This window comes from Herpailurus yagouaroundi, unplaced genomic scaffold (assembly GCF_014898765.1).
Source record: "Herpailurus yagouaroundi ecotype Mexico unplaced genomic scaffold, PumYag 205, whole genome shotgun sequence".
Lineage (NCBI taxonomy): Eukaryota > Metazoa > Chordata > Mammalia > Carnivora > Felidae > Herpailurus > Herpailurus yagouaroundi.
Window position 1 is genome coordinate 7,674,247 of NW_024412436.1, and position 22,737 is coordinate 7,696,983.

The window sequence follows — 22,737 nt, forward strand, 5'->3', positions numbered from 1 at the left end:
ACAAAAACAGACACATAGACCAATGGAATAGAATAGAAACCCCAGAACTAGACCCACAAAAGTATGGCTCACTCATCTTTGACAAAGCAGGAAAGAACATCCAATGGAAAAAAGACAGTCTCTTTAACAAATGGTGCTGGGAGAACTGGACAGCAACATGTAGAAGATTGAAACTAGACCACTTTCTCACACCATTCACAAAAATAAACTCAAAATGGATAAAGGACCTGAATGTGAGACAGGAAACCATCAAAACCCTAGAGGAGAAAGCAGGAAAAGACCTCTCTGACCTCAGTCGTAGCAATTTCTTACTTGACACATCCCCAAAGGCAAGGGAATAAAAGCAAAAATGAACTATTGGGATCTCATCAAGATAAAAAGCTTCTGCACAGCAAAGGAAACAACCAACAAAACTAAAAGGCAACCAACGGAATGGGAAAAGATATTTGCAAATGACATATCGGACAAAGGGCTAGTATCCAAAATCTATAAAGAGCTCACCAAACTCCACACCCAAAAAACAAATAATCCAGTGAAGAAATGGGCAGAAAACATGAATAGACACTTCTCTAAAGAAGACATCCAGATGACCGACAGGCACATGAAAAGACGCTCAACATCGCTCCTCATCAGGAAAATACAAATCAAAACCACACTCAGGTATCACCTCACGCCAGTCAGAGTGGCCAAAATGAACAAATCAGGAGACTATAGATGCTGGCGAAGATGTGGAGAAACAGGAACCCTCTTGCAGTGTTGGTGGGAATGCAAACTGGTGCAGCCGCTCTGGAAAACAGTGTGGAGGTTCCTCAAAAAATTAAAAATAGACCTACCCTATGACCCAGCAGTAGCACTGCTAGGAATTTACCCAAGGGATACAGGAGTACTGATGCATAGGGGCACTTGTACCCCAATGTTTATAGCAGCACTCTCAACAATAGCCAAATTATGGAAAGTGCCTAAATGTCCATCAACTGATGAATGGATAAAGAAATTGTGGTTTATATACACAATGGAATACTACGTGGCAATGAGAAAGAATGAAATATGGCCTTTTGTAGCAACGTGGATGGAACTGGAGAGTGTGATGCTAAGTGAAATAAGCCATACAGAGAAAGCCAGATACCATATGTGTTCACTCTTATGTGGATCCTGAGAAACTTAACAGAAACCCGTGGGGGAGGGGAAGAAAAAAAAAAAAGAGAGAGAGGTTAGAGTGGGAGAGAGCCAAAGCATAAAAGACTCTTAAAAACTGAGAACAAACTGAGGGTTGATGGGGGGTGGGAGGGAGGGGAGGGCGGGTGATGGGTATTGAGGAGGGCACCTGTTGGGATGAGCACTGGGTGTTGTATGGAAACCAATTTGACAATAAATTCAAAAAAAAAAAATCTAAATTGTTGAAAGAGAAATTTGACACCCTTGAGGCTATAGATCATCATATGAAAGATGTTTTCTGCTCTTTAAAAACATTACAAACATTGAAACATTTCCTTTCAAAATGTAAAGCTTTAGTTGGCTCTTTTTTTTTTTTTTTTTTTGAGAGAAAGAGACACAGTATGAGCAGAGGGCAGAGAGAGAGAGACACAGAGAGAGGGGGAGACACAGAATCCGAAGCAGGTTCCAGGCTCTGAGCTGTCTGCACAGAGCCTGACCTGGGGCTTGAACTCACGAACTGTGAGATCATGACCTGAGCTGAAGTCGGGCGCTCAACCAACTGACTCACCCAGGCTCCCCTTTACCTGTCTCTTCTGAAGGAGTTTATCTGGTAAAAAGGCTTTTAAATTTTTCCTCAGAAAATTGTAATTTTTAGCATCCTTTGGAAATCGCTTATGGTAAGCATTGTACTATTGTGTAACATTATAAGAAAAAGTAGCACAATTTGTCATTTATAAGAGCAGATGTCCTGCAAGAGGGCACGTACCTATCTATAGATGTGACTATAAGACACACGTATGACTGACTGCATGGACAATGTGCTGTCTGTGCAGGTAGCAGGGGTGCCCAGTGGACAGTTTTCAGCTAGTAAAGAGGACACCTGAGCTCTGCTTCCCGTACTGTCTCATAAAATTGGGAATGATATTTACTCGAATGTTGACTTCGATTCAGTTCCTACCCAGCACGTGGTGCAATCTAGGTACTTTCTAATCTTCCGAGTTCCTACGTAATCCAATCATGATTTCCTCATCTGATTCTGACACCAAAGCATAAGGTTGGGGAATTATTAGTATTTTACAGATGGGAAAACTTAGGCACAGAGAAATGAAAGAATGTGCCCGAGGTCACATGACCTGTAGGTTTGGAACCTGCATTTGGACCCAAGTGCTAGTCTAAAGCTCCAGTGTGGCCCCTCAAAGGACATCCTCCCACATCTGTTCTCAGACATTTAACAGATATGTTCTCACTATCTCTGTACGAATTTCACCAAAATTACAAATTGAGTTAAATGGCTATCTGTAAACTGCTTTTAAAATATAGGTATCATACCACACCCAGTGCTCATTCCCTCTCTCCCGTCTCCTATCCACCCTCAGTTTGTTCTCTGTATTTAAGAATCTCTTGTGGTTTGCCTCCCTCCCTCTCTGTTCGTAACTATCTTTTCCCCTTCTTGTTCTGTTAAGTTTCTGTTAAGTTTCTCAAGATCCACATATGAGTGAAAACATAGATCTGTCACTCTCTGACTGATTCATTTCACTCAGCATAATACCTTCCAGTTCCATCCATGTTGCTGCAAAATGGCATGATTTCATTGTTTCTCATTGCCAAGTAGTATTCCATTGTATATATAAGCCAATTTGACAATAAATTATATTCATAAAAAAATAAAATTATAAAATCAAATATAAGTATCATAGACACATAGAACGTTGTTTCAAATTAGGTGACAACAGTTCTCCTACCCCTGCGAAAAACTGGAATTCATCAGCACAGAAATAACATCATTAACATCATCATTTCACATTATTATCTAAAACTAATCTCACACTATTATCTGGAGTTAAATTGGTTGCTAGTGCTTGTCATTTTTTGTTGTATTTTGCACAAGTAATTTAAGTTATACTGAACTGCATTTTTATTTATTTTACTTATTGTTTAATGTTTATTTATTTATTTGGGAAGAGAGAGAGAGAGAGGAGTGGGGGAAGGGACAGAAAGAGAGAGAGAGAGAGAGAGAGAGAGAGAGAGAGAGAGACAGAATCCCAAGCAGGTTCCACATTCAGTACAGAGCCCGATGCAGGGCTCAATCTCAGTCACCATGAGATCCTTAGTCGAAATCCAGAGTTGGACACTTAACCAACTGAGCCACTCAGCACCTCGGAACTGCATTTTTAAAATGAAGATATGATAGAGAGAATTCTAAAGGTGCCCCCCCACCAAGATTCCTGTGCCCTGGTTATTCAATCACACAGTGATTTTGCCACAAAAGGATTTTGCAAATGCAATTAATGTTACTAATCAGCTGAATTAAAGTAGGGAGGTTATCCTGGGTTTTCTGTGTGGGCCCCATGTAATCACAGGAATCCTTATGAACAGAAGTGGATGGCAAAGGGGCTTCCAGATGCGAGGGGGATTTGAGGGGCCATTGCTGGTGTGAAACGGAGGGCCCATGTCCTCGTCTGAAGAGAGGCCTCTGGGCACTAAATGCAGCCCCAGCTCAGCCAGCAAGGAAACAGGGACCTCAGGCCAACGACCTGAATGAGCTTATAACAGATTCTTCCCACGTCTTCAATAAAGAACACGTCTCTATGGATATCTGGGTTTTAGCCCATCAAGACCCATGTTGGCCTTCCATGGAGCTATGAGCCACTAACTGGGTGTTGTTTGAAGTCCCTATGTTTGTAGTCACTTGTTTTGGTAGCAGCAGCAAACCAGGAGAAAGGGGAAAGGTGTCAAAATTCAAAAAGAGTGTGTCTGCTGTTACAACTACGGAAAACCAATATGCAGCTGTAAGAGGAACTCAAGTTCAACGGCAGTGGGAGGAGTTACAGCACTTGGAGCAGGAAGGTGGAGATGAGAAAAGCAAGACAGGGACTAAGAGTTATTTCCCATAATTGCCCTTCGGAGGCTTGTGGTGTTTGTGTTTTTAAGATGTGCAACATTTGAACATGCTGAAAGGAAGTCCGGAGAAAGGGAGAAAGAAGGACTGATAAGGGGAGAGGTGACAAGCTCTGAGGGTGGCATGGATGCAGAGAGCAGGTGGAGAGATTAGGACAAGAGAAACACATCTTCCTCTGAAAGGGATGGAAAGGAGAAAGGGCATGTCCAAACCCAGGTTGGGTTTGTACATAGGGTGGCAAGAAATGCTGGGGAAACTCTTGCCTGGGGCTTGCACTGTCATTTGAAGTGGGAGGTGAGGGCAGCTGTTGAAAGTGAAATGATGGTGGGCGTGTGTTTGGGACACGAGTGCAGCAAGCTGGACACTGGTGCTGTGCACCATGAGCCAGATCAGCCAGAGAAGCACGGGATGACAGTCACCAAAGCCCCAGGAAGGTGGAGCTCCTCAACGATTGGTGGCCACGTCCAGCAGGCTGGGAGTTTTTCTCTGGGGGTGACCAGCCCCAGTGGTGTGGGTGCAAGGCACACAAGGGCTCGTATTTACCCAGCAGTGGGGGTTCGATTCCTCCCTCTTCTCTCCTTCCTTCCTTCCATCCTTCCTTCCTTCCTTCCTTCACTCCTTCCTTCTTCCTTTTTGTCTATGCATTATACGTGTGTATCAAGTGCAACAGAAACCATAAATCATATGGTTTATGATTGCATGATCATTTCATAATGAAATCATAAATTTCAGAGTTACTCCAAAAAATAAAGCCAGAGAAATATTCTGTGTCATTAGTTTATTTGAATTATACTTCTGCTTATTCATAAGACAATTGAAGGAAGCTATCTAATTTTTCAAATGCCTTGGAATTACATAATTTGACAATTTATTCACAAATAAAGACTACTTTTCCTCCCCAGGATTCTTTCCTAGCAATTTATTTTCATGCCTACAGACTAGGATTTGGAAAGGTTAAATAGAGAAACTGCACTGTCTCTTAAATGCAAAACTTCCCTGAGTAGGGATAAAAAACTTGCCCAGGAAGATTTATGGAAAATGGGCAAGAGTAGTCATTTGAGAGTGGCCAAATTCAATGTTAAGATTCTCGGTTGGGACCCTGTATGATGACGGCTGATTTGCCTTCCAGACAAAAGTTAGCTCCTAAAAGAACTATCAGTCTGAGCGAGGACATCAGCCTGGTACACCAATTCATCCATCAGAAAGAAGAATCAGGGGGCACCCGGGTGGCTCAGTCAGTTAAGTGTACGACTTCAGCTCAGGTCATGATCTCACAGTATGTGAATTCGAGCCCTGCATCGGACTCTGTGCTGACAGCTCGGAGCCTGGAGCCTGCTTTGAATTCTGTGTCTCCCTCTCTCTCTGCCCCTCCCCCCTCATGCTCTGTCCCTCTGTGTCTGAAAAATGAATAAACCTTAAAAATTAAAAAAAAAAAAGAAAAATCAATAACTGTTCAAAAATCATGCACCATCAGCACATGGTGTGTTGAACATAATTAACTACCTTCTCTTGCTATGGGCCATGCACTGGCATTTATAAAGCAAGGTGTTGACTATTCATCCAAATTAAACTTTAAATTTAACCAACATCAAATCTGTGACTTTACAGCCAATTTTGAGATATTCTACATGTTTACGTGTGTTGTTTGGCATTTTAGATCTTTGGATACTTCTCCTCTGAAGAAGATACTCTTGCTTCCCAGACGGATGAAGACAATTTGGTTTTCCTTGTTTCTAGAAAACAGCGAGTTGTCATTTCAGGTGATTTTTTAATTTCTTTTCCAAATCAATATGGGTTTTAATATTTTCTCATAAGTAAATATTGAGAGTAAAATAGAAATTGTACCTGAGGTTAGGTTTGAAATATGATCATTGCTCTGAAGGACCCTAAATAAAGAATGTTGGGGGGAAATAATTCACATTTTTCTGGAAAGGTTCATATCTCAAGTGAGTGCAAGCTCTGTACGATGGCACCTCAATACTGTATGCCCAAGCACAAGATGAAATCAAATTTCCTTTAAAATTTTCTTAAATTTCATTTTTTTTAGTAATTAGAACTCCTTCCTACACTTCCCTTAATTATCACATGGAAGTTTAACCCTATATCTCTAAAACTGTGAACTTGGGCCAATCACAGAGGAGGGTCATCTCAGCATAGAAGTCTCAAGAACTTACGTCATTTCTTTTTCAATTTGAGCCTGGGACCCATCCCTCCCCTCTGTTGACACTTTAGGTTTTCTTTCCTTTCTTCCCTCTGGGGAGGAAGAAGCCCACAAGGAGGAAGGCAAACCCCAGAATCTGCCCCTGCCCTCCATTTCATCCCAGACATTCTGAGATGAAGCATGTAGTCTAAGTCACATCTGGTGTCTCTTTAAAAAGAGCCTGAACTTCCTGCAGTCACTTGTGAACCACGCCCACCTTTGTCTTCCAACCTTCCTCAGCCCAACCCTTGGACCTCACCAGAGCCCATCATCAGGCTCTGGAAATGATCATCAGACAAGTGAAGCTAGGCAGCTGTCCCAACTGCATATATGTGGTTTTATGAATTCAGTACATAGGCAAAGGAAAATGAAAGTGTCCAACGTTGTTTTCAAAACAAAGTAAAAACTAATGAACAAACAAAGAAAAAACCCTTAACAGTATTAAGGTGGTTTCATTCTTTTATGCTGGAAAGCCTGAGATCATATTAGACTTTTATTCTGTGTAAACCATGAGGGTGACAGTTCAAAGAAAGGATTCCTGAAAGATGTGGAAATCTCAAAATGGAATGATTCCAAAAGATGTTTGGAAAACACATTCTCTGTAAAATATACATTTTCTGTAAAATATGTGCCAGGGGCATGAGCATATACACATTTTCTCTGGGAATCCATGCACCACATTGAATTGGAAAGGGTTACAGGTTCAGTTTAGTATCTCTGGGGATAATTAAAAAGTAACACTTGCTGGTTTTTATGGTTTTATTCTACTTTACTTTTTCAGCAAAAAGGTAAAAAAGATGCTTTACTCTTTCTTCAAAAACAAACCTAACAAATTAGTTTTAGGATCTTTAGTGCTGGGAGATGAAATGAATATTATGTTGTTGACAGGTAGTAGAAGACGGGATGTGATTAAATGCATCGTCAAGATCCCTCAGTTCGATTTACTAGTAACAGCTTCTCAGAAAGGATTAATAACAGTCTTTAATAGCCAGGTAATTTGAAAGTTGGATTCTTCCCTCTTCTCTCCCTTCCTCCTTCTTTCTTTCCTTCCTTCCATCCATCCTCCTTGCTTGCTCCCTCCCTCCTTCCTTCCTTTCTTCCTCCTTTTTTTCCTTCTTTCCTTCCTTCCTCTTTCCTTCCTCCTTCCTTCCTTCCTTCCTTCTTTCCTTCTTTTTTCTTTCCTTCCTTCTTCCTTCCTCCTTATTTCCTCCTTCCCTCCTTCCATCCTTCCTTCTTCTCTTTTGTCTATGTGTTGTAGACACATATGTATCAGGTGCAGCAGAATCCATAAGCCATATTTCAGAGTGACTCCAAAAAGTAAGCCAGATGTCACTAAAATAAGGAGATTGCCAAGTTTTGGAGCAATTGCTGAGATTTTGGTAACTGCGTCTGGCAGTCTTCCTCAGGGAGTCTTACTGAACCATGTGGCATCAGCACAACTAAAGGATGATCCTGCAAAATTTCTCGGATAAAATCAGAAAAATTCACAAGCCACGTGATTTTGTCATAATCTTAACAAGTACAGAAGGTTCCAACAACAACCTTGGACGTGGAGTTAAAAGGTGGCTCATATTCCGGCTCCTCTGTTTTACCAGCTATTCTGTTAAACAGGAAACTTAATGAGCTGGCTGACATGTTTTCATGTCTCTTTCACGTTTACAAAATGAAACACCCAGACGGGTCTTCCCTCCCTCGGAGCGCTGTGGGGGAGGTAAATGAGATAATGAACACAGAAGCACTTTATGAATGATAAGTACCCCTGCTCCTTACAATTATTGTCACTCGGTGCTAAATTTGTAGGTTTCAGGCTTCCACTTTCAAACTAGGAGAGATTTTATTGCAACACATAATGTTACAGACTACACAGTGTTTCACTATAACATTGAAAGGAATGGTGTTAAATATCGAAAGCAAATCATTCCACCTATTGGTTCATTTTCAACTAGAGACAAGCTTTATACGAGTAGAATATATTTAAAAGAACCATCCCATGATTACAATTTCAACAGTAGTGGTTAGCCCTTCCGTGATCAGAGCAGCTGGGTCCTGGCAGTGGAGAAGGCTGCCGGGTCCCTGAGGAGGTGTGGTGGCAGGTGCCTGGTGGGGGATGCGGAGCTTGGCTGCCCTGTCCAGCAGGGCCCTTGTCATCTGGCACCTGGGCATGTTTACTTATTACCTCCATGCCCGACTCCTCTCAGAGCCTGAGAACTTTCCTCCTGAGGCAGCTATGCTATTGGCAGGAGTTAATACATACAAAGTGCTTGTTTGGCATCACTGTAAGTGCTCAGGAAGTGTCGGCTCTTACAATTATGGACAAATAGTGTGAAAACAGAAATGGATTGCCTCGTATAAATATGAAAGCTTTTCTCCACCTCTTTTTCTCCCTGGTGCCTTCTAATTTTTTAGCTTTGTTTCCTCAAAAATAGAGTAAGATGATATGTAAAGAAGAACATGAGAAGGAAAATAATGAACTTCATAGTGAAATAGTTCAGGATTATGTGAAATAAGTGAGGCGGCATTTTCATATTTCCAGAGACATCACACCCATACATGCATGCATGTGAGCACACACACTCATTTACACGTTTATAGATGAACACGTGCCTACTCACAAACATGCAGACACATCTGTTTCTTACAAAAACCATGCAACTGGAGAGAAAAATTGCTTAAAAACTAATTTTTTTAAAGATTTGATACACCAAGAATAAACAGCATTTTGAAAGTTGCATGTTTTACAAATAGGATGACACATTCTGTGAACAAAATAATTGGTAGGGTAGGTCACAGGAATAGTTTATTAAAAGGTAGTCATTAATAATGCAAAATATCTCAGAATAGGTTAATCCATAATTTAGGCTCAATGTAAAGTACAATAAACACAGTTAAGGATATTCACGATGCTCTCTAGAGGGGTTGGTAATATAGACTGTAAATGTCATTAATAAAAATTCCTGCCAAAAGGCTGAATTTTAAAAATTCAGAAGATATTTGTAAGGGTTATTGAACTTTTAAAGATGATAAAAGAAATTTAAACACATGCTTTCCACTAAAGATAGAGGTAGAGAAATAGAAGAGGAACACCACGGGTGTTCTGTTCTCTGCTCACCAATTTCCTGAGGGCACTTAATTCCTCCCATCTGGAAAAAAAGTCCCGGTTGGAAAAAGCCTCTTTGAACTCTTCAGATGAAAGAGTCTGATGACCGTGACTAACGGTTTTAGTGATCTAATTTACTTTTCCCCCTTTTCACGTCTGTTCCTTCTGGGCAGCCTTTTTCTGTACCTTTCCCAAGACCACATGACCATGCAAAAGATATCAGGTCATTAATATACTTCAAATACTTACCTTGACCTTGAAAGCAATTAACATGCCCTAAGGGGAGATGAGTCTGATCAGGTTCATTATAGCTCTGCAAGGACTAAGTCTATGATTCTCAACCAACACAGTACAGGGCATAAGATTCATGCAATAGATACTGAACCCAGTAAAAGAGGAAGCACACAGGTAGAATGTTCCTAAGTCTCTCAGGAACCTGAGAGACAACTTTCAAATGAAACAGTATTTCTCTTTTCCATTTCAAGCTGTATTCATATTGACCTATTTAGCATTCCTTTGGACTACTCTTGACATTGCTGTTAGTATTATTTTGCATTCCCAGTTTTTGATATCCAGTGTTGCTCCGAATAACTAAAGAATGTAAGGCAGTCTGCAAACAGGGAAAAACCATCAGTACAGTGTGAGACTCTACAGGCACAGTCACCAGGCTTTAATGACAAGCCACAGAAGCACAAACTGTGCCCGAAGCAAATAGTGAATTCTTCCACAGAGCTAGGTTTTTAGGGGAAAAGGAGGAAATGCACGGAAGGCATACATGCCAAGAGAGAGGAAACTGTGGAGACAATGTGTTGTTTTAAAGCCAAAATTCTCCATTTTAATTGTAGTGTCAACTAATTTTCATTATTCTCTTCCTCTGTTCATAGATGAGAGTCCAGACCAGCACCACTGTTAAGGTGAGTACATTTTATAAACTCCCAGTGCAGTCAGATTTGGGGCTGAGGGCATGGATCCTCAATAACTAATCACAAGCTCTATGCAGTGCCAAGTAGGCCCTAAGAAGATGTTTTCGTATTGTATGTCTATTGACTAGGACCAAAACTAGACCTTGAGCAACAGCAGAGGACCCTCACCTTGCTTCCTGAAGTTAAATTTATTTCAGAGAAGTGTTCAGAGACATCAGTCCCTGGAAGCTTCCATTTAAAAGCCTCACCAAAGTTTTTCCGGGCAGCTGCTATTGAGGAATGTAAAACCTGGACACAATCCAAGCTGTGAGAACAACAGGGAAATGGCCAAGGGATATAATTTGAAAATATTGTATTGGAAACTCGAAAATAGCATTGAAAACTTTAGTGCAACTTGTAATTTATTTAATCCATATCTCTAAGTGGAAAGTGACCTTGTGGCGGTTGTAAAGCTATGATGAGCTGGTTTCAGAGTCGCACGATGGCTTTACGAGAGATGAGGACATGTCTGCCTTTCACCCTGCTTATAAGCACTGAATGCCCTGAACTACACAGGATGGAGCCATGCCGTCTGGCAGAGGAGCCTTTGCTTCTTAAGTTGAAACAGCTGTTGGAATCCCTAACGCACGTCTGGAAGGCAGTGTCCAGCACAAGTAGGCACTCATAAGCGGGAGCTGTTGTGCTGGCTTTGTCCTGTGTCTTTGACATGACAGATCCCACCTGTGCCAACTTGGTGACTTTAGGCAACACAAGACAAACTCATTGGACTCAACTTAGTTATTGACCAGATGATCACTAAGCTCTTTTCTGGCTAAAAATTGTATGCATGGGGACAGGATCAGAGAACTGGCTTAACTTGGGCTCCCCGTGTCCCCATGAAAAGGTGTTCTCACGAAAGTAAAGAGTGCTCACAGATGCCTGCTCTGTGGGTGGCTCTGTGCATCCAGGGAGCTGCAACAGGCATGAGCTCATCATTCTCGAGCTGATGGTGCTGGAAAACTCAAGAGTCAAGTGTGAAAGATGACAGCCTCTCTTCCAGACATCAAACCAGAGATGTTGCAAGGCTCCCCTGCAAATACTGGGGCAAAGTGAGGCTTAAAATGGAACTAACATACCCTTTAGTAACCATCACCAAGTGATAGACTAAAACATATTATGTCCTCCTCCCCCAATTCTGTGTTTTTCTACCAGGACACCTCCTGGATCACAGGATGTGATTACCTCTCACAGCTGAAAAGAATTGTTGCCACTACAGAAAGGACCATCATTGTCTGGGATTATAAAGCTCAAGGCAGTGGCCAGGTACTGTGCCCAGAAAAATACTCCTGGTCCTGAGGTTGTCTTTTCCATCCTGGTAGGATATGAGCTATCCACTTCCTCTACTGAATGTCAGTTTCCTCATACATAAAATGAGGCAGTTTAACTAATCAAGTTCATCATTAAACAAGTTCAGCATTAATATTCTGTGAGTCTAATTAAAAAGGAACATTCTTGGGGCGCCTGGGTGGCACAGTCGGTTGAGCGTCCGACTTCAGCCAGGTCACGATCTCGCGGTCCGGGAGTTCGAGCCCCGCGTCAGGCTCTGGGCTGATGGCTCGGAGCCTGGAGCCTGTTTCCGATTCTGTGTCTCCCTCTCTCTCTGCCCCTCCCCCGTTCATGCTCTGTCTCTCTCTGTCCCAAAAATAAATTAAAAAACGTTGAAAAAAAAATTAAAAAGGAACATTCTTTTCATTTAGTGCGTATTTAATTTGGTGAACAAAATAAATAATTTTGTCTTCTTTTGTTTTTGAGAGAGAGAGAAGCTGATTCCTTTCTTCTTTATACCCTTCTCTGAATTCAAGTATTAGCTTTTTGATTATGCTCGTGTTATCAGGTTCATAGCCCTTCTTTCCAGTTCAGCTTCATTTGGTAAGAAAATTACTAAAAATGAAGTGACCAATTCTGGTAAAATATCTAAGGGGAAAGATGTCAATATTATCCCTTCAGTGGGCGGAAATGTTACCATTTAAAAAAAATTTTTTTTTCAACGTTTATTTATTTTTGGGACAGAGAGAGACAGAGCATGAATGGGGGAAGGGCAGAGAGAGAGGGAGACACAGAATCGGAAACAGGCTCCAGGCTCTGAGCCATCAGCCCAGAGCCTGACGCGGGGCTCGAACTCACGGACCGCGAGATCGTGACCTGGCTGAAGTCGGACGCTTAACCGACTGCGCCACCCAGGCGCCCCGGAAATGTTACCATTTAAGCAGTTTACAATATTTATTGAGCATTTGCAGACATATAGAAGTAACGAACACATTCCCTGCACTCAAACAAAACTCAGTCTCGAAGGATCTCATGAAAAAGCATAATATATAATACAACGGTGCAACAAATTATGCGTTTAAAAAAAACAAAAACAAAAACACAAGGGCCATAAGAGTTTGGGGAGAGGCAAGATTGTAAAAAATGCCCTCAGGAAGCAGGATCCTTTGAAGGATGAGGAGGATTAAGAAATAATTAGCCTTCCTCTGTGCCTTACTTGTCCCTAGGCTCAGTGGAAAACTAAACTTCTCATTCTTGTCCCCATAACCAGCTAGTGATGCCAGGATGACTTTAAAGAAGATAGGTTCTTGCTTCATGTACTTTATTATGTGATGTGTTAGGTCTCATGTTCTCTGCGGTTTGATTGCAACGTCTTCTCTGTCCAGTTCTGTCCAGTTTTCACTCCTGTTTTCCACCCCATAGAAGCTTCCAGATCCCTGAGAGCATCTTCTTCCACTCTCTGTCCCCTTGCCTCCTTCTCTGCCTTCTTGTCTTCACGACCTGGATGGAGCATCTGGGCTAAAGCCATCCCCACCCTCCATTTTCCTAAATCCTTTGAAACTCTAGTACTGATAGATGTGACAGCCTTTCTCTGCTTCTTCACGGCAGCTAATACCTCCTGGAGAAAAATACGAAGTCACACTGTTTGGCAGCACTACAATTCAGGGTCCGCAGACTCATCTGAAGACTCACTGGCTTCTGTCAACCTCTTTCTTGCCCTTGCAAATCACTTTCCCATCCCTGTCAATATTCCAAAAGGCCATTATTGTCCTCAAGCTCTGTCCCTTTCAGCAGATGGACTTGCCCCTATTTTCCTGAGGAATCTGAGTCTATGAGGCTTATCCTCTTGTAAATTCTAGCTCTCCCACCTACAGCTTTAATGAGGACATTCTACTACCTTTCTTTCTTCCTTCCTCTCTCTCGGGGCAAATATCCCATCCCCTCCACCCTCATCCAGGACAAGGCTCTTTCCTTTCTATCTTTTTGACATTCAATTCTCCTTCTAAACCATTCCTTTCAACCACCTCTGAATCTTTCTGTCAAACAGTTCATATCCCAGATCAAAGGGCACCTTCCCTGACTATGGGACCTACAGTGGCTTCTCCAGTCACTATCACAGCACCCTGCTTTATTTCCTCAGCGCACTGCCCATGATCTTAAATGATCTGCTTCTTTATACCTGTATTCCTGCACTAGAATGGTAGCTCCACAGAGTCAGAAACTTGACTTGTTCATTCCCACATGGCCCATGCCTACAATAGTTCTTGGCACATTGTAGTTGCTCAACAAATATTTGTTGACTGACTGAATGAAGCTCTAAATATATTCAAGTCTCACACATTCTAAATAAAATAAAACAAAACAGTTGTTTTAATAGTTTTTTTCCCTCTCTCTTAGGTAGAGAGTGAATTCTGAGAGAGCACTCGATATATAGCCCAGTGAACCCAATCCAATAGCCCAGAGTCAGCTTGATAAATGCTTGCTGACTATTTCTGGATGAACTTGGCTGTTAGGATATGTTTTTCCTGATAACTCCTTGTAAAATAATTGGGGTGTTAATACTTGATTTTCCTATTTACCATCCAGTTTTATGTCCCTGGTCTTGTAACACCCCAACCTTGTTACTTCCCATAAATTTGGGACCCAGTAACACCACAGAAAATCTCATTACATATTGAACCAAAGGTGCCTCACCCTTTTCCCTACAAACCCCCCAAAAGCACACTGATGGGATCATGGTGAATGGTCATTAACTTTTACTTGGTTAACTTTGGACATTTTTTTTTCAAGTTTCTTGAACCCCGTGGGAGTATCTAAAATGAGATACATCAGAAAGTAAAACTTGTATCAAATAATAGGGCAATAGTTAATATGTGGATAGTAGAGCAATGTAATAACTTATTAAAAGCATTCTTCTGTTCCTAGGAAAACTATTTTGTCATAAAGCCTGTGGATCACTGCCTCCTTTGTGTGTGCGTAGTGTCTCTGCCTGACCAGGTCTGCCGAGATGACATCCTCTTGGGGGATGATGGTGGTTTCGTAAACAAATTCACAGTAAATAGTGATGACTTTGGACTGAAGCAGGCAAAAGCCAAAAAAAATTTACAAAACCAAGTCTTAGACTCAAAGAACTTTAAAAGGTAAGGGTAGTACATGGGCAGCTCAATTGTTTTAATATAGACTGTGTTCAAGTATTTATATAGTGAGCACAATGTGCTAGACCCCGTGGTAGAGATCTAAAATGCCAAGCTGAACAAGAAATGACTCTTACGTCAAAGAACTTGCAGTGTAATTGGGAAGAGAAACGAGAAAATAATTAGCCCCTGAAATTTCAATTAACAATAAATCTATAGGTAATTGAATAAACGAAAGAGTTAAGTGAAAAAATTACATCATGAAAAAACTATAAAAGACATGTATGACTGTTTACTAGCACCTGAATGAAGAAGAGTATAAACATGAAAGCAGTGAATGTAAAATTCGAAGAAAAAATTGGATATTTGACAAAATCAAAATTTCTGGACATCAAGAGATAACATTTTAAAATAAGCTAGCATAAATATTTATAATAAATATGACAAATAATGGGCTAATACTCTTTAATAGATGTTGGAGTTTTATTAAAAAACAATAATTCCCTGAGAAAAATGGTCAAAGACTATGACCAGATAATTCACACACAGGCACTCACAGTACAAATACTCAATAAACATTTCAAAATGGTCATCAGGCAAAAATACTAACAATTATGTCCAAGTGATGAGATTATAGGTGATTTTTATTGTCTTTATAATTGTGTTGTCTTTGAAGTTTTTAGAGTAAAGCATATATTACTTTTATTAGCAGAGAAACAAATTTTGTATTAAATATATCCTCTCTCTTAATCAAAAAAGTACAAGTTAAAATAAGATACAAATTCTCATTTATAAAATTGGAAGAGATTAAAAATGGGGGAGATTTTATGGATGGGCATTCTCCCACACTATTGGTGGTAGAAAGTATGAGTTAGATCCCTTTCTGGAGGGAAACTTGAGCACACACATCAAGTGTCTGCATAAACCTTTACACATTAGGACCCAGGATGTACATGTGTTTAAAAAAAGTATGGTTATCACAGCATTATTCCCAGCAGTAAAGTATCTAGTGTCCAACAATGGAGGAATGATTAACTTAAATGATTAAGTCAGTTCAATACTGTATAAATGTCTAAAAGCTCTAATACAGTTTCTACAAGTATATATTTACCTATCTTATAAATATGTCCACATAAATATAATACACTTATATGTAAAATATATTTTTTGTCAGACTCCTGTTTTTTGTCAGACATTTAAAGTATCAAGAGCATTCAGTAAATCATAGTATTATCATAGTAGGGAATGCCATGCACTCCCTGCTTGTTTTTTGGGTGTGGAGCTTGGTTTTGGGTGTGGAGTATTGGTATACCTAATATAATATTAGGTAAAAAAATTAATTTTTCTATGTACATATGAATTCAGTTTTATAAAAAAACACATAGAGGTGTAGTATATTTCTATTTAGGAAAATATTGAATGTAAATATCTCAGTATATTAATAATGATTCTCTGTGGGACTTTGAAGAGGTGATTTTTATTTTCCTCTTTATGTTTTTCTACTTTCTAAATTATGCAATGAAAATTTTTCTTTTCTTTTTTTGAGAGAGAAAGAGGGCACAAGTTAGTGACGGGCAGAGAGAGAGAGAGAGAGACAGTGAGAGAGAAGTGGGGCTTACCTGAAGCGGGACTCGAGCTCACCTATGTGGAACTCAAACTCAGGACCTGTGACATCATGACCTGAGCCAAAGTCAGATGCTTAGCAACTGAGCCACCCAGGCACCCACAAAATTTTCTTTTAGAATAAGGAAAAAAATACTTTTAAAAATACAGGATTATATTTTGTCGTTAATGTAACAAATATTTTATCCCAGAGTTAGAATATGCAATTTAAATCTCAAACTATTACAATTAGCCAATTTCTTAAAAAAAAAAGGGGGGGCGCCTGGGTGGCGCAGTCGGTTAAGCGTCCGACTTCAGCCAGGTCACGATCTCGCGGTCCGTGAGTTCGAGCCCCGCGTCGGGCTCTGGGCTGATGGCTCGGAGCCTGGAGCCTGTTTCCGATTCTGTGTCTCCCTCTCTCTCTGCCCCTCGCCCGTTCATGCTCTGTCTCTCTCGGTCCCAAAAATAAATAAAACGTTGAAAAAAAATTAAAAAAAAAAAAAAACAACAATTAGCCAATTTCTGAAATCCTGATAATGACACAATAATTAACTATCTGGCTCCATTTTCCATTCTTCATATTACTTAGTTGCACAAGAGTATTAGAATCTGATGGGGAATTCGTAACATGTGATGTGCTGCTGTATACACTATCAAGAATTTCATTCCACGAGAAAGTCGGGATAGAAGGAACACACTTAAACATCATAAAGGCCATTTATGAAAAGCCCCCAGCGAATATCATCCTCAATGGGGAAAACCTGAGAGCTTTCCCCCTGAGATCAGGAACACGACAGGGATGTCCACTCTCACCGCTGTTGTTTCACATAGTGTTGGAAGTGCTAGCCATCAGCAATCAGACAACAAAAGGAAATCAAAGGCATCAAAATTGGCCAGGATGAAGTCAAGCTTTCACTTTCTGCAGATGACATGATATTATACATGGAGAACCCGATAGACTCCACCAAAAGTCTGCTAGAACTGATACATGAGTTCAGCAAAGTCGCAGGATACAAAATCAATGTACAGAAATCAGTTGCATTCTTATACACTCATAATGAAGCAACAGAAAGACAAATAAAGAAACTGATCCCATTCACAATTGCACCAAGAAGCATAAAATACCTAGGAATAAACCTAACCAAAGATGTACAAGATCTGTATGCTGAAAACTATAGAAAGCTTAGGAAGGAAATTGAAGAAGATACAAAGAAATGGAAAAACATTCCGTGCTCATGGGTTGGAAGAATAAATATTGTCAAAATGTCAATACTACCCAAAGCTATCTACACATTCAATGCAATGCCAATCAAAATAGCACCAGCATTCTTCTCGAAACTAGAACAAGCCATCCTAAAATTCATATGGAACCACAAAAGGCCCCGAATAGCCAAAGTAATTCTGAAGAGGAAGACCAAAGCAGGAGGCATCACAATCCCAGACTTTAGCCTCTACTACAAAGCTGTCATCATCAAGACAGCATGGTATTGGCACAAAAACAGACACATAGACCAATGGAATAGAATAGAAACCCCAGAACTAGGAACCACAAACGTATGGCCCACTCATCTTTGACAAAGCAGGAAAGAATATCCAATGGAAAAAAAACAGTCTCTTTAATAAATGGTGCTGGGAGAACTGGACAGCAACATGCAGAAGAATGAAACTAGACCACTCTCTCACACCATTCACAAAAAGAAACTCAAAATGGATAAAGGACCTGAATGTGAGACAGGAAACCATCAAAACACTAGAGGAGAAAGCATGAAAAGACCTCTCTGACCTCAGTCGTAGCAATTTCTTACTTGACACATCCCCAAAGGCAAGGGAATTAAAAGCAAAAATGAACTATTGGGACCTCATCAAGATAAAAAGCTTCTGTACAGCAAAGGAAACAACCAACAAAACTAAAAGGCAACCAACGGAATGGGAAAAGATATTTGCAAATGACGTATCGGACAAAGGGCTAGTATCCAAAATCTATAAAGAGCTCACCAAGCTCCACACCCAAAAAACAAATAATCCAGTGAAGAAATGGGCAGAAAACATGAATAGACACTTCTCTAGAAAAGACATCCAGATGTCCAACAGGCACATGAAAAGATGCTCAACATCACTCCTCATCAGGGAAATACAAATCAAAACCACACTCAGATATCACCTCACGCCAGTCAGAGTGGCCAAAATGAACTAATCCGGAGACTATAGTTGCTGGCGAAGATGTGGAGAAACAGGAACCCTCTGGCACTGTTGGTGGGAATGCAAATTGGTGCAGCCACTCTGGAAAACAGTGTGGAGGTTCCTCAAAATATTAAAAATAGACCTACCCTATGACCCAGCAATAGCACTGCTAGGAATTTATCCAAGAGATACAGGAGTACTGATGCATAGGGGCACTTGTACCCCAATGTTTATAGCAGCACTCTCAACAATAGCCAAATTGTGGAAATGCCTAAATGTCCATCAACTGATGAATGGATAAAGAAATTGTGGTTTATATACACAATGGAGTACTACATGGCAATGAGAAAGAATGAAATATGGCCTTTTGTAGCAACGTGGATGGAACTGGAGCGTGTGATGCTAAGTGAAATAAGCCATACAGAGAAAGACAGATACCATATGTGTTCACTCTTATGTGGATCCTGAGAAACTTAACAGAAACCCGTGGGGGAGGGGAAGGAAAAAAAAAAAGAGGTTAGAGTGGGAGAGAGCCAAAGCATAAGAGACTCTTAAAAACTGAGAACAAACTGAGGGTTGATGGGGGGTGGGAGGGAGGGAAGGGTGGATGATGGGCATTGAAGAGGGCATCTTTTGGGATGAGCACTGAGTGTTGTATGGAAACCAATTTGACAGTAAATTTCATATATTAAAAAAAAAGAATTTCATTCCAATTATAATAGGTTCTTGGAGTAGAAGCTGAGACATAAATTTTCTTTCTCTGAGATGTGTGTCACCTGTCAGAAAATTACATGGCCTCTTTTACATTCCTGTTTCCATTAGCTGAATGTTAGAAATTTGAGGAACCTGGGTACAGTTAAATAAATGCTAATTCACATTGGTTCTTTTGGGTGATTATTTACATGTAGATGATTTATTCATGTAGATGATCATAATGTACATTATTTAAATTATTAAGACTGACATGTATAGATAAGCTGAGTGTTGAGGCATATTCTTACACCAAACAGATTCTTAAACCCAACAGAATGAAAAGGATTAGGGCCAAAGGGGTAATTAAATTCTGGAGCCATCATAATGTTTTCCTGCAGTTGATATCCACATAATACATTTATATCAGATGGGTGGTGGGGGGGGGGTGTGGATAGGAAATACTGGTATGCAAAATGTTGTGCAAATTAAAGAAAAAAGTAGCCAGCACCCAGAGTCCAAAATTAAACGCAATCCAGTATGGAAAAAAGAAAGCTCTCTATTCTGTTTAATCTCATATTGTCAAACATCCCTGCCTTGAGTTATAAACACGTCCATTCCTCAACTAGAATCTAAAGAGCTTGGGAACAAGGATTTTGCCTTAGTCATGCTTATGTCCTTTTAACTGGGATACAGCAAGTGCTCAATAAGTGTTCATGAATGAGGAAACAAGTACACTGTAATATCTGAGTAAAGATAACACCAGGAAGATGGCTTCTTCCAGTTGAGGTAAGAATTTTGTCGTAAAAATTTTGGCCCGTAATGCTAAGCCTCTCACTGAAGTGTCCTGTGAACTGGTGAGCAACACTTTGGCAAGGCTGTCGCAGCTTCAGCTTCACCAGTGACTGGGACTCCAAATTTCTCAGTTTTCCAGTTCTGAAAGTGTTCATGGAAAATACGAAAGTGCATTGACTCACCTAAAACCATATGAAACACAGTCCTTTTGGATGACCAGAATTTACCAGTAACGTAAGGATAATAGTGCCCATATTGAACAAGGATTCTTCTAGAGTATTCTTTTAATTCTGAATCTACAGCTCAAAATTTGATGATAAACTTTTATTTTTCCTTTAAATACGCCATATGATAAAAATTTAGTTAGACAGTTAAAAGTGGTATAATGCATATGATGGTCTTGTACTTTCAGGCTTTACCACAGTTCAGAGTTTTGACTTGGTTAAAATCAAATGAAATGCTTAATAGAAACTCAACATAATGTCTCTGTGTGTCTAACATAACACCTCCTTTTTTTCTTTTAATTCCCAGTGTTAAAAGGAAGCTGCATAATGACTGGGTTATGAAAATTAGATACATTGCAGCCCTAAGTTGCTTTGGGTCCTGCTCCTTAGACAGTGTTCATTCATTGGTTTTGGAATCCTTGAAGAGACTTGAGGATAATTTGTAAGTACAGTAGTTTGTACACATGAACATTCTGTGACTTTCAGACCTTTTACAAGTAATAAGCCCATGACAGCATGGAGCTTTTTTAGAAAACATCAGATCTTAATGATTTCATTTGTTTGACAAGATTAGATTTTTAAGAGGAAATTGAAATCACTCATGCAAATCTGAATATGATGTGTCCTTCTCACAACAATTTTGCTCATTTGTTGTTTATTGACACAATGTATTGGAATAAATCAATACAGATATATCTATAGTTTCCCAGTGTAGTTCGGTTGGTAAAACTTTACACTGTGAGGGGCACCTGGGTGGCTCAGGTTTAGCATCGACTTCAGCTCAGGTCATGATCTCACAGTCCATGATTTCGAGCCCCACGCTGGGCTCTCTGCTGACAGCTCAGAGCCTGGAGCTTGCTTAGGATTCTGTGTCTCCCTCTCTCTCTGCCCCTCCCCCACTTACACTCTGTCTCTCTCTCTTCCTCAAAAATAAATAAACATTAAAAAAAAATTTTTTAAGCCTTTACACTTTGAAAATCATTCTTACAGGTCAATTGGCTAGCCTGTGAATATCTATAGCACAAACATGTTCCATGTGTAATAAATACATGAAATGGCTTTCTTATAGACAGGTGAATTTGAATAGTATGTAGCTTTATTTTTTATCTCGTTAAATATTCATTAATAACTATTAATATGTAATAACATTATAACTATATAGTACCTATGTGGGTTTCTTAAGTTTGTTTATTTACTGTGAGAGAGAACGTACATGCAAGTGGGGGAGGAGCAAAGAGAGAGGGAGGGAGGGACTCCCCAGCACGCTCCACAATGTCAGCGAGGAGCCTGACCCAGGACTTGATCTCAGGAACCATGAGGTCATGACCTGAGCCAAAATCGAGAGTCACACATTTAACCAACTGAGCCACCCAGGTGCCCCACTACACTACTTATGTGTTAATTACATTAATATATGCTAACTGTAAAGCAGACACTATATTTTAATTTTCAGTTTTAAAATGCATTGAGCTATATGCTTCAACACGGATAAACCTCAAAAACATTATGCTAAGTGACAGAAGCCAGACACAAAAGACTGCATATTGAATGATTCCATTTATATCAAATGTCCAGAAAAAGCAAATTTATAGAGACAGGAAGTAGATCAGTGAATGCCAGGAAGTGGCAGTGAGAGCAGGGATCCCAAGTGGGCACAAGGGATATTTTTGGAATATTGAAAGTGTTCTAAAACTTATTTTGGTGACTGTTATACAGCTGTATAAATTCAGTAAAAACAATTGAATCTACACATGGGTGAATTTTATGTTATATAACGTATACTTTAACAAAACTGTCTTTAAAAATACATAGACACTTCTAGTTTCCAGTCTGGCACATAAAAAGTTTGGAAGTCATCACTCAGCCCTAACAACAGGTAAAATAAGTAAGTAAGTAAGTAAATAAATAAATAAATAAATAAACCAGAAAATCAACAATTCTTCTTAAATCCATGAAAGAAGTGAAGTCACAGATCAAACTGCTGCCCCCAAATTTAGAGAGACAAGCAGGTATTTACTAAGAATCACAACTTACCAGAGCAGAAATCCACAAGCAGATACCTCTAGGAAACCAACATACTGTGATAGGAAAACATAAATCCCTGGGGGCTCAACATAGACAAGTCTAAGAGTTAAAAACTCCAGGGACCCAGTTATAGGGGTTCCCATACTTTTGTGCAGTTTATTTCTGGGACCAGTTTCTCACAGTGAATATTGGACAAAAATCCTCTCCTGCTTCTGACAAGGGAAGAGGAAAATGCACCACATTCTGTTCTTTTTAACAAGTTCCCTTCAGCAAAACTACCGTACCAGAGCCTAAACTATTGAGGTTTTATCAGAGAAACTGATAGAGATCAGAGAAATGATCTGATCAGGGAGATCAGAAAGGAGATGGGAAATATCCACCTCTAGCCTACTCTAGCTTTGCACAATGGAGAAGGGACATACCCAAACCTAGCCCACTCCAGCCATCCTGACCTACCTAAGGGGGAGGAGAGCTGCAGAACATTTGTGAAGTCTACAGTTCAGAGGA

General features: G+C 40.0%; 1 protein-coding gene across 2 annotated transcripts in view; it reads left to right on the forward strand.

Moving 5' to 3' along the window:
• The window catches only part of WDR64 (WD repeat domain 64), a 152,346-nt gene that overhangs the window by 17,131 nt on the left and 112,478 nt on the right, over positions 1 to 22,737 (forward strand). Inside the window, exons 3-8 of one of the 2 annotated variants that reach the window (XM_040451799.1) lie at positions 5,712 to 5,814; positions 7,143 to 7,246; positions 10,236 to 10,265; positions 11,466 to 11,576; positions 14,505 to 14,719; positions 20,513 to 20,647. In XM_040451799.1, the coding sequence (XP_040307733.1) occupies positions 5,712 to 5,814; positions 7,143 to 7,246; positions 10,236 to 10,265; positions 11,466 to 11,576; positions 14,505 to 14,719; positions 20,513 to 20,647 (698 nt within the window). The remainder of the gene's footprint in view (positions 1 to 5,711; positions 5,815 to 7,142; positions 7,247 to 10,235; positions 10,266 to 11,465; positions 11,577 to 14,504; positions 14,720 to 20,512; positions 20,648 to 22,737) is intronic. The other variant, XM_040451800.1, reaches the window with a different exon arrangement.